At 44.5% G+C, this 15282-nt stretch overlaps 1 protein-coding gene across 2 annotated transcripts in view; it reads right to left on the reverse strand.

Moving 5' to 3' along the window:
• The window catches only part of PRKCH (protein kinase C eta), a 216606-nt gene that overhangs the window by 19686 nt on the left and 181638 nt on the right, over window positions 1-15282 (reverse strand). For both annotated transcript variants that reach the window (XM_045566057.1, XM_045566065.1), the window contains 2 exons: window positions 6830-6968; window positions 5958-6146 (listed from right to left, as the gene is read on the reverse strand). In XM_045566057.1, the coding sequence (XP_045422013.1) occupies window positions 5958-6146; window positions 6830-6968 (328 nt within the window). The remainder of the gene's footprint in view (window positions 1-5957; window positions 6147-6829; window positions 6969-15282) is intronic.

Raw genomic sequence — 15282 nt, forward strand, 5'->3', positions numbered from 1 at the left:
AATGCCACCCAGGAACTAAGGCCTGAACTCAGGGGCTTGGTGCTTTATTTTACTGTGGCTGAGCTGGTACTCAAGTTGCAAAACAAGGTCCTCTGAGCTCTTTCTTTTCCTTAAGTGGAACACTTTCCCTGAGCTACACTGCCTATAGTTGGTGGAGGGGTGACACAGGCACTGGCTTGGTCACAGCTGCTAGTGTCTCACTGGGTCATGTGTACCCCAAGTCCACTATCTCTGAGCCGGCACAGGCACAAGAATTGCCCAAGGACTGCAGCCCTTGTGGCCTGACTGCCTAATGAATTTAGTCCAGGCCCCAGGCTGCTGTTTGTCAGCTGGTGGTGGGGCCAGCCGGAACTCGGGCTGGTCAACATGCTCCCTCCTGGGCACCAGCAAGATTCTGCCCTGTGCTGTGCTCCCCTGTGCCAGGGTGGCCCTGAGTTGCAATGCAAAGCTCCACAATCACTTCACTCTCCCTTCCTCAGGCACACGTTCTCTCTCCACTCGGATGCTGGTGGGGCACTACCAGGGAGGGCAGGGGTGGCATAGGCAAAGCAAGTCTGTCTTTTCTGCCCTCTTTAGTGCCTCATTCCCTGATATAATGTTAAAACCAGGTACTGTGATTGCTCACCTGATTTCTGGTTCTTCTGAAAGTGCTTGCTTGCATGGATAGTTGTTGAATTAGGTGTCTGTGCAGAGGGACGATTGCTGCAGGTTTCTATTTCGTCATCTTGCTCTGGCTGCACTCACCCCTCATCAGTCTCTGAGTAAATCACATTTGTAATCACTGGCCTATTTCACTGGAAGTAAAGCTAGTACACATAATTCGGATTTAGATGTTTCTACAACCTGAAGCCATTCCTTCTAGGTTTCCCTACTGAATCCTCTTCCACTGCCCCAGGTCCCACCCCATCCTCCATCCTCTCTTTACTCTCCACCGTCTCCCCTAGTCAACATCTCCTCCCATGGTTCACAGCAACAACCTCCAAGCTTCCCTCTATCATGGGATACAGACCCAAGTGATGAACTGCCAAGTATATGCCACTTTCTGATTGTCTCCCTGGACCATCAAAGCAAATGCCATAAACTCATCTTTCACCGTTCCCCCCTGCACCTAACACTCCAATGGTATGGAAGTAGGAACTGCAGTTCTTGGAACACGTATGCTACTTGCTGCCTCTGAGGCTTTGCACAAATTATTTCCTCTGCCGAGAATACCCTTATCCCTCTTGTCTACCCCAATGAACCCGTATTTATCCCTTAGCACCCAGTTTAAATGCCTCTTCCTTCATCTTGTCCTTATGTCACATTCCCTGTCCTTATCCCCCAAAGAAAGAAGCCCTCAGAAAAATCATTCCTCCATGGCAGTGTGCTCAGTATTCATGTTCTCATTCCTACTAGTCTGTAAGCAGCAGCAGAAGGCCATGTCCTTTCACCCTGCATTCCCAGCCCTCAGCACAGGCCAAGCAAAGGGAGACACCTGACAAGTATTTACTGAGCTGAATTGAACATGGATGCTGATTTCCTAAGATATTGGCTTCTCCTTCCAGAGTTACAGGCACTCTTCTCAGGTCAACAGAATAATAATTGCTTCTGACATATGACATTATTCAAATGCACAATATTTAACTTACACAATAATTGATTATTACCATAAATATTATACCTTACTTTATTGAAAGTTAAATAGGTGAGAGAGTCATGCTATGTGGGTAGTAAACAGCACCCTGGTAGCTTCCTCCTGTGGCTAATGTTCTAGGGAAAAGAATGACATCAGGGAATAATTTGGATGCTAGAAATGTGGGGCTCCAAGGGTAAAAACACACTCATTAATGGAAAGTAGGAAAAAAAATGGGGAATGGCCAGATGTAATCCATCTTAGAACCTTGGACTGTAAGTCAGGAAAATTTGGAATCTGATCCCATGTTATTCCCACCACCTTTTTTTTTTATTGTGGCAAAACATATACAAGATTTATCATTTTAACCATTTGCAGTGTACAGTACAGGGGCATAAGTGCATTCACACTGTTGTACAACCATCACCCTATCCATTTCTAGAAACTTTTCATCTTCCAAAGTTGAAACTCCACACCCACTGAACACTAACTTTCCCTTCCCACCTTCCCTCAGCCCCTGGTGACTACCAGTCTACTTTCTGTCTGTATAAATTGATCACCTTAAGTACCTCATATAAGTGAAATCATATATTTGTCCTTTTGTGTCTGGCTTATTTCACTTAGCATAATGCCTTCAAGGTTCATCCATGTTGTGACATGTGTCAGAATTTACTTGCTCTTTAAGGCTAAGTAATATTCCATTCTGTGTATTACCACATTTTATTTATCCACCTGTTGATGGACACTTGAGCTGCCTCCACCTTTTGGCTATTGTGAATGATACTGCTGTGAACAGTGGTTACAAATACCTGTGTCAGTTCCTGCTTTCAATTTTGGGGGGCATATATCCAGAAGTAGAAGTGCTAGATAATGCGGTAATTCTATGTTTAATTTTTTGAAGGCCTGCCCACCATACCATCTTCTACCGAGGCTGTATCATTTTACATGCTCTTCAGCAATGCACAAAGGTTCCAATATATTTGTTAAAGTAATATGCTGCATGGCCTTCCATGAGTCACAATTCCTCTGTGCCTTATAGTTTCATCATCTATAAAATGAAGGGGTTGGAATGAACAATCTCAAGTTTTATTCTAGCAATAAAAGAACTATATTGGCCTAATTAAATCAAGTTGCAATTAGAGCCAGAAAGCAGTCTGAATGCGTTGTGTTGCCTGACTTGGTATCTTGAACTCTCCTCCTAATATGACAAAGTAATGATTTTTCAGAGATAAAGAGTCTCACTGGTAATGGCGGAGGACACTACCTGAACACACACCCTGTGCCGAGCATTGCTCCAAACATCCCACGCACACTATCTCATGCCATCCATACAGTAGCCCGTGGGGTGGGCACCCAAACTGCACAGGAGAGGAAACTGAGGCATGGCAGAAGTATGCCACTTGCCCAACGTCCACAGCCAGTGAGTGTAGGAGCCGAGATGCGCCCTCGGACGGCTCTGCTCAGGAGGCCGTTTCCTAAGCAGCCCAACTCTGTGTTTCCCTTTCCCTCCTCAGTGTTCCTCCTGGGTCTTGGGTGCTCTCAACTGTTTTCCTTCTTTTCCTTGATCACATTTCCATTTACAGGTTTCAGTCCTCTGCAAACACTAGCTGAGTGTCCTCATCTATAGCATCTAAACTTTCTGTTTTTAGGCAAGGAGGCTGAAATTGTACGAAACTATACCAGAAGTCCTCTCAGCAAATTTTTCTTTTAGTAATTTTATCTGACAACTTTCAAATGTTTTCCAGAAAGTTACTTTGAAGGCACATTCCTTGAAGGAGGAAGAAACAGATGGTTACTGTGTGCCCAGGAAGTGTGTCTGTAGTATTTCACTTAATCCTGACAATAACCCTATGGCGTGGCTCTTTCCCCCTCTATTTTACAAGCAAGGACACCGAGGTTCAGAGGGCATGGTGGCTCCCCAAGGTCACCCCGCTGGATGGTAACACGGCTGGGAGGCAGAGCCTCTGCTCCCGGCAGTGGGGAAGACACCCCAGAGAGCACGTGGAGTGCCATTTAGGAAAATGAGTGCTAGACAAATGACACGTAATGAACCAAATGGCGCAGCTGGCATCAGAAAGGAGCTGAAATAAAGGGAAGTGAGGGACTCGCGGCTTCCCAGAAGTGAGCCTATGCGGAGAGGGAACAACTGAGTCTCCACTGAAGATGATACTCTCTTTAGGCACCACACGCTGTTTTCTCTCAAAGCAACCAACGATCGTGGGGAATATTACTGGGTAACACGTGCTTGTTACCAAAAATACTTGTATTTGCATAGAAGATAAAGCTTAAAGTAATTGAGTTTATTTGGTTAGGATTTAACAGTCTTAATAATTCTATATGAATCTTAACCTTGCTTAGTACCTGTCCTAGGTTCTACAAAGGCTGGCTGAGGGAGTGACAACTAGCCTCAGATTTAGTTGGAAAGAACTCTCTCAGGAAGATTCTGAAACACCAGAATGAGGTTGAGGACTTCTAAAAATATGAAGGAAAAAATTAAGAGAAGCAGATGTTAGTGATGTCCACCTCAAATAGTGATGTGGCCTCTTAGGATTTCTGCTAGACCTAAATTCGAAAGGTATGAGGGATTTATCAGAGAAACACTGATCTGGATTGTTAATCCCCAAATACAGAACACTAAAGTTTCCTGAGGCATAGACTGACTTTTAGTTCCTACCCTTCATGGTTATCAAGCATAGCAACCTTTATATACCAAGGCTAAAAACACACATTTCTTAATGGCTTGAATTAGCATTTTCATTGGAATTATGAACTCTGGGATCCTTCCTCTAAATATGAAAAATGCTAAATCAGCTACAGTAATTGGACTGAGTATGTGTGCCGTGATTGGTACGATGATGGTGGCTGTTGCAGGCCATGGGGGCTGGCATGTCTTGCCAATCACAGAGCCAGATTCCAGGTCACGGGAGTGGGAAAGGCATCAGTCTGTGTAAGCCCATGTCTGCAGCATGCTGAGACTGTGTTATCGCGGTTTAGCTTATCAAGGTTGGCTGGGCCAACCTAGGTGAGTACAGTTCCCTTCAGGAAGTTAAGAAACTTCATGGCACATATCCACAAAGACAAGCCCTTTTCCATAATGTTTTACTCATAAAACTACAAAAGCCACATTCTTGATTTCCCCAGTCTAAAATTCCTACTACATATACAAATGAATTGTTGTTATGAAAACACGCTAGATAGGAGACGTTTGGTAGACCCCCAAAGCACTCTGCTTTTATTTCTAGATGAGATTAGTGTTTTCTCAATTTCAGGAGGGTGCTGCCACCTGAGCTTCAGAATCAAACTATAAATCCTGTATGAGTCACTTTGGCAATATTTGCCTGAGAAGGATTCCTGTGATTATTTCTCTTTTAGTGATGTGGAGAATTCTCGGGGACAATCACGCCTTCAGCTCCAGTACACAGTGGCCCACATACAAACTGTTCTCGAAATGGCACTGATCATGAGGCCGGAGATTTCTAAAGAGGGAATTCTGTCAACAAGATATCTCATATTTCCCAAATTTAGCTTTTTCTCTCAAATTATTGAAAGGCTATAACCTGAGGAAAGTAATTCTTATCCCATAGATAATGGGTTATTCTGATTTTTCCCTACTTGAAGAATAGATCTTTTGTCTTTTATCCCTGCTGCAAATAGTAGGTGAAAATACACGATTTTTGAACTCAACTAATGTGGTTATAGAACTGACCCAAATTACGTATACTTTATTTTCAACATAAAGTTGTCAAATCCATTTTTCTTCCTCACTTCAAAGTAAGGAATCCAGCAACTATGCACACACAAAAAGACTTTCTTAACATAATACATTACCACATTGCACCTGAAGCCTGGGCTTGGCACCTGGATTACATAAGGATAAGATGGAGGCAAAAAGAGATCTACAGAGGTTTGGAAAATCTCCCTTCTTCTCTCCCGGCACTAAGGGAAACGCCCCTTCATCCTGCTCCTTGGACATTGCCAACAGAAACACAATTGGTCACAGCAGACTGGGAATGCTGTTCACTTGAGACAACACCCTGGTGTGGCCTGAATGCATGAACGGGGAGCATTACTTCACCTACACTAAAGTCATGAGCGCTAGAAATACTTGATATTTGGCAAACAAAGCCATCAAAGGCCATTGCAATTAGCCCAGAAATATGAATAACTATTGCATAAGAGAGAAAAACAGCCTGAGAGGACTCTGGTTCTTTGATTCTTTAGAGTAGAACGCAAATTTTAGTTAGAGCTGGTGGCTCACTGGTGGGAAGTATTAAAAAAAGACATGAGAAGCACATAAAGCAAGCTGGTTTGCTGGTCAGGAGCTGGCTGGACAAGCCACACTTACAGATTTTAGGATCCCTGTGGCATCTTCATGGAGCCAGGTCGGGTAGACCACTTCATCATTCAGTATGGCCTCAAAGAGGTCATCTTCATTCTCCGCCTCAAAGGGCGCGTGACCGCAGAGCATCTCATAGAGCAACACGCCCATCGCCCACCAGTCTACTGCAGGCCCGTACAGCATCTCCTGGAGGATCTGTGCAAAGGGGGCCGTGTGAGAAGCGCTTCGCAATCTGATGAACAAATGTGTTCTTCAGGACTAACTAGGGAAAGTGATGGATTGGGAAATATCAAAGTAAAAAAATGAAGCCTCCCAGGCTGGCATGTGTATTTCATTCCATCTCTACAGAGTGGTCTGGTTTCCCTGTGGTCAACTCAGTGACACCTTCTCGTCTAGGTGAGCCAATACTTATGGCCTGCCCAGGCCAAGGTGAGGACATGCACAGATCCGAAACAGAAGGAGCTCTGGAAATGTATCAGTGTAGAAGGAAGAGGGCAATGGGTTCACTCCCTCACATGGGAAAGATTCAAGAGCTTTTCTTTAGTTCTGCTAAATGAGGCTGGGATTAAATCACCGAGCAAAGACAAAGAGGAAAATCAATTAAATAGCCATGAGCAGAGCACACTTTGTCTTCATTTAGGGCTAAAGCCTAAAGCAGCTGCAGAGTTTACAAAAAAATTTTTAACTCAAATTCTTATTTCGAGGGACCTAGGATATTTTCAGTTGTTATTCATCCAATGGACCACAGATGAGTCTGGAGGTGTCAGCTTTTAATGCTGCCCAAAACGCTGCAGCACACAAAAGCAGCTGGTGGCATTTCTGGTCAGGGTTACGGGACAGCTCAGATTTCAGAAGCCGCACCAAGCAGCTGCACTCACCTCTGGAGCAATATAGTCGGGCGTGCCACAGAACGTGGCCGTGGTGACTCCATTACAAATCCCCTCCTTGCACATTCCGAAGTCCGCCAGTTTACAGTGACCCTCGTGGTCCAACAGGACATTGTCCAATTTCAGATCTCTGAAAGAAACAAGAGCAGCATGGGATAGAGCAGCCAGGCCCCAAACCATGCACCTGGAACTAGCTCGCTGGACGGGTGCTTGGACCACAGTGTGGCCATGTGTGGCTGTGTGAGCTCCCTGCATGCACTTCAAAAGGAACAAACTTCTCCAGGCTATCTGGATAAACATTTAGATCAAGTCCCAGTACTTGCCTCATGGGCCCTAGATGATGGGTCCACACGAATGTACTAACCACATATAAAAATGCAGGCTGCCCTTTAGAAACTTAGGGCAGAATGTGACTTTTCCACGCTTTCCACTTACCTAGTACCCAAAAGGAATCCACCCAGCCATCCCCTCCTCTACTCTAGCATCCATCTCTGCCTATTAGAGTTCACTGAGTGGACACCCACGGAGCAGGTGACCGCTATGTGCCAGAACGGTGACAGGCAGCAAGAGCACAGATGACCTTTGTCTATAAGGAACTCACAGTACAGTGAGGAAACAAATATTTGCTAGACTCTAAGTTCCATGAAGGTAGATCAGGTTGATTTGGTTCACAATTATGCCTGGCATAGTGTACTCAAGAAATACTTGTTTTATACACACATAAACACACACACACACACACACACAAGGGGTGAGGGAGAAAACACACCACCTGCTGTATAATCCAAGTGGCGTGATTGACATATGAACCAAGCTCTGCGAGAAAAACATAAGAGGGAACAATTAATTCCTTTCAGTGGGAGGAGAGCGGGACAGCCTCACAGCAGAAGCAGAAATCGAGCTGGGTCTGGAAGTATGAGTCAGAGTCTCACAGCAGGGAAGGGGGGTGTGAGGCGTGGGCAGGCGGATGGAGCAGGTGCCGGGAGCAGGCACGGGGCACGGCTGTGCAGGTGGGCTCGGAGGGCCCCAGGTGGTGGCGTGACGCTGGGTTGGGGATCATGGGAGTGCTGGGCTCGAGAGCAAAGTTACATCCTTCAAACTGTGAAGGGTCTGGAATGCCACACTAAGGAATTCTGATATTAGGCAAAAGGGACCCACTGAAGCTTCGGGAGTAACAGATTCCGGCTGAATGAGAAAAGATCAGCTAAGCGCAGCTGAGATGGCCCAGGGAAGAGATGCAAAGACCTGAACCAGGACATGACAAATGGAATGGAAAATAAGGGGTCCGTGAGGAGAAGGCAAGCTCCGATGAAAGCAAAATCAGTAACAAGTCTTGCTAACCACTTGGAGGCGGACCAGAGAGAAGCCGCAGAAATGGTGACTCCTGGGTTTCTGTCTTAGATCCAATGGGTTCGTGGGGATGTTAACCAGGAAAAGGAGAAACAGGAGTGAGGACAGGGTTGTTTGCGTGTGCCCCAGGTACACAAGAGGCCTAGTAGATGAGGGGAAGTCCAGGACAATGGCATTTCCCACCCCTCTCTCAGTTCCTAAGAGCAGAATCCGCTTGAGGGAAGTGAATTTTCAGCAGTGGAGCTACTTGGTAAAAAGCCCTCACTGTGGGAAGGAACATGGTTGCATGTGGATAAAACTGTCTGCAAACAGAAGGCAGTGTTTTCCTAAAACAAGCCCCGGCCCCCAGAACAGGCTTCTGGCACCTGGTTCTCCCGTCACCAGCCACATCCCGGGCACTGTTACAGAGGCAGGACGGTAACTATGGCAGGCTGGGAAAGTTCCACAGACCGACACCATCGCCAGCCCCCCAGCCAAGAGAGGACAGGAGCAGCAGATGGGTCTATCGGGCGAGACGTTCATGCTTTGTTCTTTAAAGGAATAGCGTGTTCAGAGGCAAACCACACGGGCTTAGCAGTGAGGAGGAGGCTATGTGTTAAATGGGGCATGTGGGTGACCTGGAGATCCGAGGTTAATTGCCAGTGTGTGGTCACCCTGGCTTTGGGCCGCCTTGTGTCCCCCTAGTGTCCCCTCACTGTGGCTGGAGCTGACTGTTCTGGAGTGTCACATTCACAGCAGGCTGTGTCGGGGCACTCATGGTTCTGTTTTCCTAGCCCGGGTCTGAGAATACAAAGTCTGTTGGCCAGCACTGCCCCAGGGAAATGGCTGTCTCTGTCCAGCCGGGATCACATTGCTGCCTTGGAGGAGGCAGGTGATGACAGAACTGGCGCGACTGGTTCCCACACTGCGTCCTGTGAGCTGATACAGGCCGGCCATGCAGGTCTTACAGCCAGTGGTCACTGGAAATCACCCAGGAATGGACACGAAGTCCTGTTTTCCAGGAATCCCTGATAAGTGTGGTTAAGGCGGCAGAGCTCTCTTGGCTGGGATCAATGCGGACACAGAACGGACCTTCTCTCTGCTCTTCCTCTCCTGGCAGCAGCCTCCCCGGGTGTCGGCGGTGTGAGGCAAAGGCGTGCCGACCACCTGTGCACCCGCCTCAGCAAAGCGAGGCGCCTCAGCCTGCAACCCAAACCCGCCCTGGCCCCCAAATCAGCACCCGCACCTCCGCGTAGAATCCTACTTCCCACGCAAGCGGCTGTTTTCAGTGGGTGGATCTGTAGAAGCTGTTTCCTCCTCGCCCCAGCACAAACACACAATATGAGCACAAGAAATTTAACCCACGTGAAGTGGGAATCCCAGGAGCGTGGGGCGGGGGCAGGGCTGAGGGTGACAGGGGTCATGTCCCGTGAGGGAGGCCACTGCCTGGAGCACAGGCTCTCTCGGTCATGCTTCCACATGTGGTTTCTGACTCAGGAGGCCCATCCGGCCTGGCCACCTGGCTCCTCTGGGACCGATGGCACACACGCGTGAGGTGGCTGGCTGAGGCTAGACACGCTAGTCTGCAGCCCCAGGAGAGAGCAAGGCCGTGGGGGAAGGAGCCCAGTTTCATCGACACCGTGTCCTAGCTCAGCGGGCCAGGCCCGTGTGGACCTGAGCCCAGGGCACCCTCCCTCACATTTCCAAACAAAGTGACTAAATTTCTGAATTCTTCTGAAGCCGTTATGCCTGCTGAGGTCTCAGAAAGGATCTTCTTGGGCAACAGAAACAAGTTCTAACACAAACCAGCAACGGTCTCAGGCGCTGACTTACAATTGCTCAAGAGCGTGTGACTAACGACCAGGTAAGAGGTCTGACTGCTTGTTACTCAGCTGCTGTCATGGGCAGCAGCAATTGCACAGGGAGAGGAAAGTGCTTGGCAGTCAGTTCTGTCAGTCAGCCATCACAAACCAGCCCCTCTGCACAGGGCAGTCCTGCATGCAGCTCTCAGAAGACACACCTGGGCAGCGACTGTCCCACACCGGGGATGCGACTGTCCCGGTCGTAGGGTGCTCAAGGCCACAAGGGCAGGTGAGACACCTTAATCCTGATTTTCAGTCTAATTTTAGGCATTCTCAGAACCGTACGAGCCCTGAGGAAACACCACAGCTGGTTCCATACCAGGTACCATCTAATAGGACAGAACTCTCAAAGTGGGATCCCAAGAGGGTTCTATTATCCCAGGCCACCAGTTCTGCCCTGAGTCCAAATATCTCATACCTCCACTGTGAAGTCTGTCCTGATATCCCCAGATATGTCAACTCTGTCCCTAGAGTGCCCAGTTCATGCCTCTATGATAGCACACCCTGCACTATATTCTAGAAGGCTCTGTCTGTGCACCTGTTTTCCCCCTCAGCAGGGGCCGAGCCTTGTTCCTTCCTTGCTCCAGTGTGGTCCTGGCAGAAGGTGGTCCCCAAAGAGATAAATAGAAGCATTTCAGAGGGACACCAGTGGAGGTGCCCTGGCCAATTCAGAGCCTATTTTATTTTTAGGGGAAAGAAGGAAGTTTCATAAACCTTACTGGGACCTTTGGCCCAAAGTAATCAAAGTTATAAAAAGCCATGTGCTTTACCCCTTAGGGATAGATTCTATAGGGAAAGGAGGAGGATGCTGATTTAGGAGGGGTAGTGATAAAGCAAAGAGAACTAAGCAGGACACCATCCCCGTGCTGGCTTCCAGCCAAATGCAAGTGCAGACACGGACAGGGTTGGTCAAACAGATCCAAAAGTTCCAGAGCCATTTATGGCCACAGTCAGCTTCCACTCTAAGGGTAAATCATGCCTTTATTTAACAACAACAACAATAACAACAAAAAACCAAAAAAAGTCACCCTAAGACGCCTGACTTTAGTGTGAAATATGGAGAGGTCAGTTTTTAGCTTTGGAGTTCCTCAGCCTCTTTTGCCAACATGCAACTCAGCAGCTAAACTTAACAAGGCCACACAGTGAAGAATACAAGTTCATACAGGGCAGAAGCTCAGATCCCAGAATGCCAAAAACACAATTACCAGCTCACCGTCCATTAGCTCATTGAGCACCGGTATTTAATAGCTACAGCTTTTGTCATGCAAGCATAGAAGGGCAGAAAGAGTTATTTTATCCTCTTTGCTTGCCTGAAAGGTACATTGTTCTTGCTGGGTAATCAGGGTTACTTAAGATGCCCACAGTAGTTTCAGAGACAATTCCCAAGTGGTTAAAAACAAAGGAGATTCAGAAATTGGATTTATTTTGCTTCTGCCATGAGCTATCCTGAGAGTAATAAAACAGAATGGCATGAATCTTACTGCTTGGATGACCAGAATCAGTTACCCCTCTAAAGAAATAAAGGAAAGCGAGTTGAGAGCTGGCCCCTTGAACAAGAATAAACTTAAGAGACTAGTCACATTCATGAACTATTTTTGACATATTTTTCAACTTTTTATCATGGAAAATTTCAAACATAGACAAAAGCACAGAGAATAATACAACTCTCATATCTCATACTGTTCACACAGCATCAGCCATCAATGTGTGCTCAATCTTGTTTCCTCCATACATCTCTTCGCTCCCTGCCTGATCCATCTATCTTCAGATTATTTTGAAGCAAACCCAAGACATGAAATCATCTCATCTATAAATATTTTAGTATCTGAATCTAAAAGACAATGATTCTTTAATAAAGTACAACTTTGATATCAGTTTTCAAAAAAAATATACAGTCAATTGTCAGTATACTGTTTTTTGTCTGTTGCTCTTTTGGGGGTATGTGTATGTCCAGAAAACCTGAAAAAAAAAAAGGTTTTATGGATAATAAGAAGAATAATGTCATCAGTGGCTAACATATATTGAATGTTCATCAAATGCTAAGTGCTTTAGTCATATTATATTATTTGATCCTCAAAATAATCCTATGGAAGTAGGCTCTACCCCAAGATAGTATCTAGCAAGGGGTAAAGTCAAGATTCAACTCAGTTTTGCTCACCTCCAAGGCCTGGGCTCATAACCTACTATACCAGGCACAATCCCTTCTATGTAGTGGTGTCACTGGACGATATCCTGGTAGACTCATTTCCTAAAAGGATTTGACTAATTAAAACAAGAACCATCTGAAAGAATCAATAAAAATCCTGAGATAGCACTATGACAGAGGGATGTTTTATGCATATTACTACGAAATGCATAATCAAAATTCTGCAAAGAAACTTTTTTTTTTTTTTTTTGGCTTTGGTTCTTAGCTTGTGCATGAAGAAAGAATTCAATAGATTTTACACAATCTTTAAGGATATGGGGAAAAGAGGCATGCACAGCAAGTTACCTCCTAAGTGGTCAGATATTCAGAAAATTTGCTGCCTTCTAAGGAGGAAAAGCTGGCATGTGGGCAAATGTTAAAAGGTAGCATTTGCCAAGAGAATAAATTTGGATTATGATCTTGATTTCAAAACAAAACCATTTAGGTCTGGCTTGTGTTTTGAGTGTCTGGCTTTATACTTAAATTTTTCCAGAGCAAGGCTGATTGTGTTAAATTGGTAAAAGAATTTTGAAAAGTCACTAAAATAGCAAAAACCTAAAATTTGGTTTCATGGAGAGTTAGATAGTAGTGCCATTCGTGTATCACCTGACACAATATATTCATCCCTTCACCCATCCAACAAATCTCTGAGTATCATCCATGAGCTGGGCAATATGCAAGGGGCTCAAGATACAACTATAACCAAAGGGAGCACCATCCCTGCCCTCAAGGAGATTAATTTCTGGTGGGAGAAGCAGAGATCATTACACAACTAAATTTACGATTATGAATTGTGATGAGTACAATGAAGAGAAAACATGGGAATACATAACGGGCTGGCTGGACCTAGCCCTGAGGGACGATTTCCCAGGAAAGTGACATTTGAGCTGAGCTGTGAAGATCATTGGCCAAGTGAAGAGAGAGAAAGATGGGGAAGTGAAGTGAGGAGGAGAACTCCAGACAGAGGGAACAGAGCTGAGGGGGAGGACAGGGCTATGAAGGAGGCAGGAGATGGCAGGGCCAGATGAGGCAGGATCCAGCGAGGATTTCAGTCTTTGGCCTAAGAGAAAAGAGAAACCATAGGAAAATCTTACAGAGGAGAGGGAGGGCATTAGATTTTACAACAAGACTCCAGTTAGATATGGAAAATAGATCGGAGGGGTTAAGAGCAAACACGTGGGAAGCTATTGGAGTATCCAGAAGATGAGTGATGGTGGCCCGCATTAGGGGGAGGGTAGCAGGGTAAGGAGAACTGTATGGATGGAGAACTATGGGGGAAAATAATGGAATTTCGTAATTGAAAGGTACAGAAGATAAAGGGGAAAAGGTGCCAGCAGGTTCTGGATCACAGAATTTATTTTGGACATATTGAGCTATTTTTCAGATTCAAGTAGAGATGTTTAATAGGCAGCTGGAGACATGTGGCTGGAAGTCAAAGGAAAGGCAGGGCCAGAGCTATAAATTTCAGAGTCATTACCTGGGCATGGACGAGTTCACCTGGGGAGAGGGAATGAAATAAGGAGAGGGCCTGGGACTGAGTCTTGGGAAGAAGGTCTCCTGAGGATAAGATCCTCGGTCTTTTTTACACCAAGACTGCTAACACCAGTGATAAATTATCCTCAGAGTAGGGTGGCAGAGCTGAGTGCCCAGGAGAGTGGGACCAAATCGTCTACCTCTGTGTGGGTCAACTATAGCCCCGTTAAGGTTTTAAAATTCTAGAAAACACCAACCTTGTATATTTAAAATCATCCAATGGATTCATTCTAGGTTAAATTCTCAATCTCTTCTATGGGCTGTGTTGCTCTTGTTAAGTGTAAACTTAAGTATCGTATTTTACAAAGAGGTTGGTTGCTGCATCATACATCAACAAAATTTGGAGACAAGATAAATTATGTATTAATAGTGGAATGGCTAAATAAATTATGATCTTTCTACAATAGAATTTTATGAAAACTACCAAAATTTTATGAAGGACTAAAAATGTAAGGAAATGTTTATGGCAGAATTTTTATGTCTTTTGAAAAGGATTTCTTTTCTCATTATAAGACTAATATTTTCATTATATAAAATTCAATCATTCCTGAAAATATTTTAGAGAAAATGATGATAGGTTCATAGTCTTCTAATCTTTTCTTTTCAATGCTACATTAACACAATATTATAGTAACTTACTTTTCTCACTTAAGAAATATCTTGGAGATATTTATACATCCTATATATCTGGTTTATTCTCAGTAATGGTTACATAAAATCCCTTTATAAAAATGTACCATAATTTAATCAGTTCCTCTCCATGAACATTGAGGTTGTTTCTAATTTTTTGCGACTTCAAACAATGGAGAAATGAACACTATTTGCACACTTGTAGGAGTGTTCATTTAGCATAAATTTTTTAGAAGTGGAAATGCTGTGTCAAAGGGTATAAATGTTTGAAATTTAAATAGATGTGGAGAAACCATCCTCCAAAAAGGTTGCACCAATTTATACTCCCACCTATTGATAGTATGGACGTGTCTATTTTTCTGGCTTCCTTATTCAGACAGACATAATCATCCTCACAATCCTCCCCAATCTGCCAGTCAAAAATGATCTCATTGTTTCACCTTCATTTCCTGATTACTAAAGAGATTAAGCTTTAAGAAAAATATATATTTAAAGGCCATTTGTATTTTTTCTTGCCTATTCACATTTTACCCATTTTAAAACTTGAGTTGTTTACCTTTTTGATTATTTTTAAAAAGTTCATTACATGTGATGAGTAGCAATAATTTGTTACATTGGTTGTAAATATTATTGCCTAGTTTGTTCTTAAGTTTTGTTTATGGTAACTTTCATATTTTTATATAATCAAATCTATGAACCTATCAATCTTTCCTTTATAGTTTCTAAATTTCATGACTTGTTTACAGGCTGATAAATATTCTAAGAGAAAGAACAAGATACAAAAACTTGTATTTTCAATATTCTCCTAATTTTGTAATAATTGCTGGGGAGAGGGATAAGGGGAGGGAAGGCAGGAGGGAAAAAGGAGAGGAGGGAAAAGAAAAAAGTCTATTTCTGGATGACAT

Source organism: Lemur catta, chromosome 1, assembly GCF_020740605.2.
Source record: "Lemur catta isolate mLemCat1 chromosome 1, mLemCat1.pri, whole genome shotgun sequence".
Lineage (NCBI taxonomy): Eukaryota > Metazoa > Chordata > Mammalia > Primates > Lemuridae > Lemur > Lemur catta.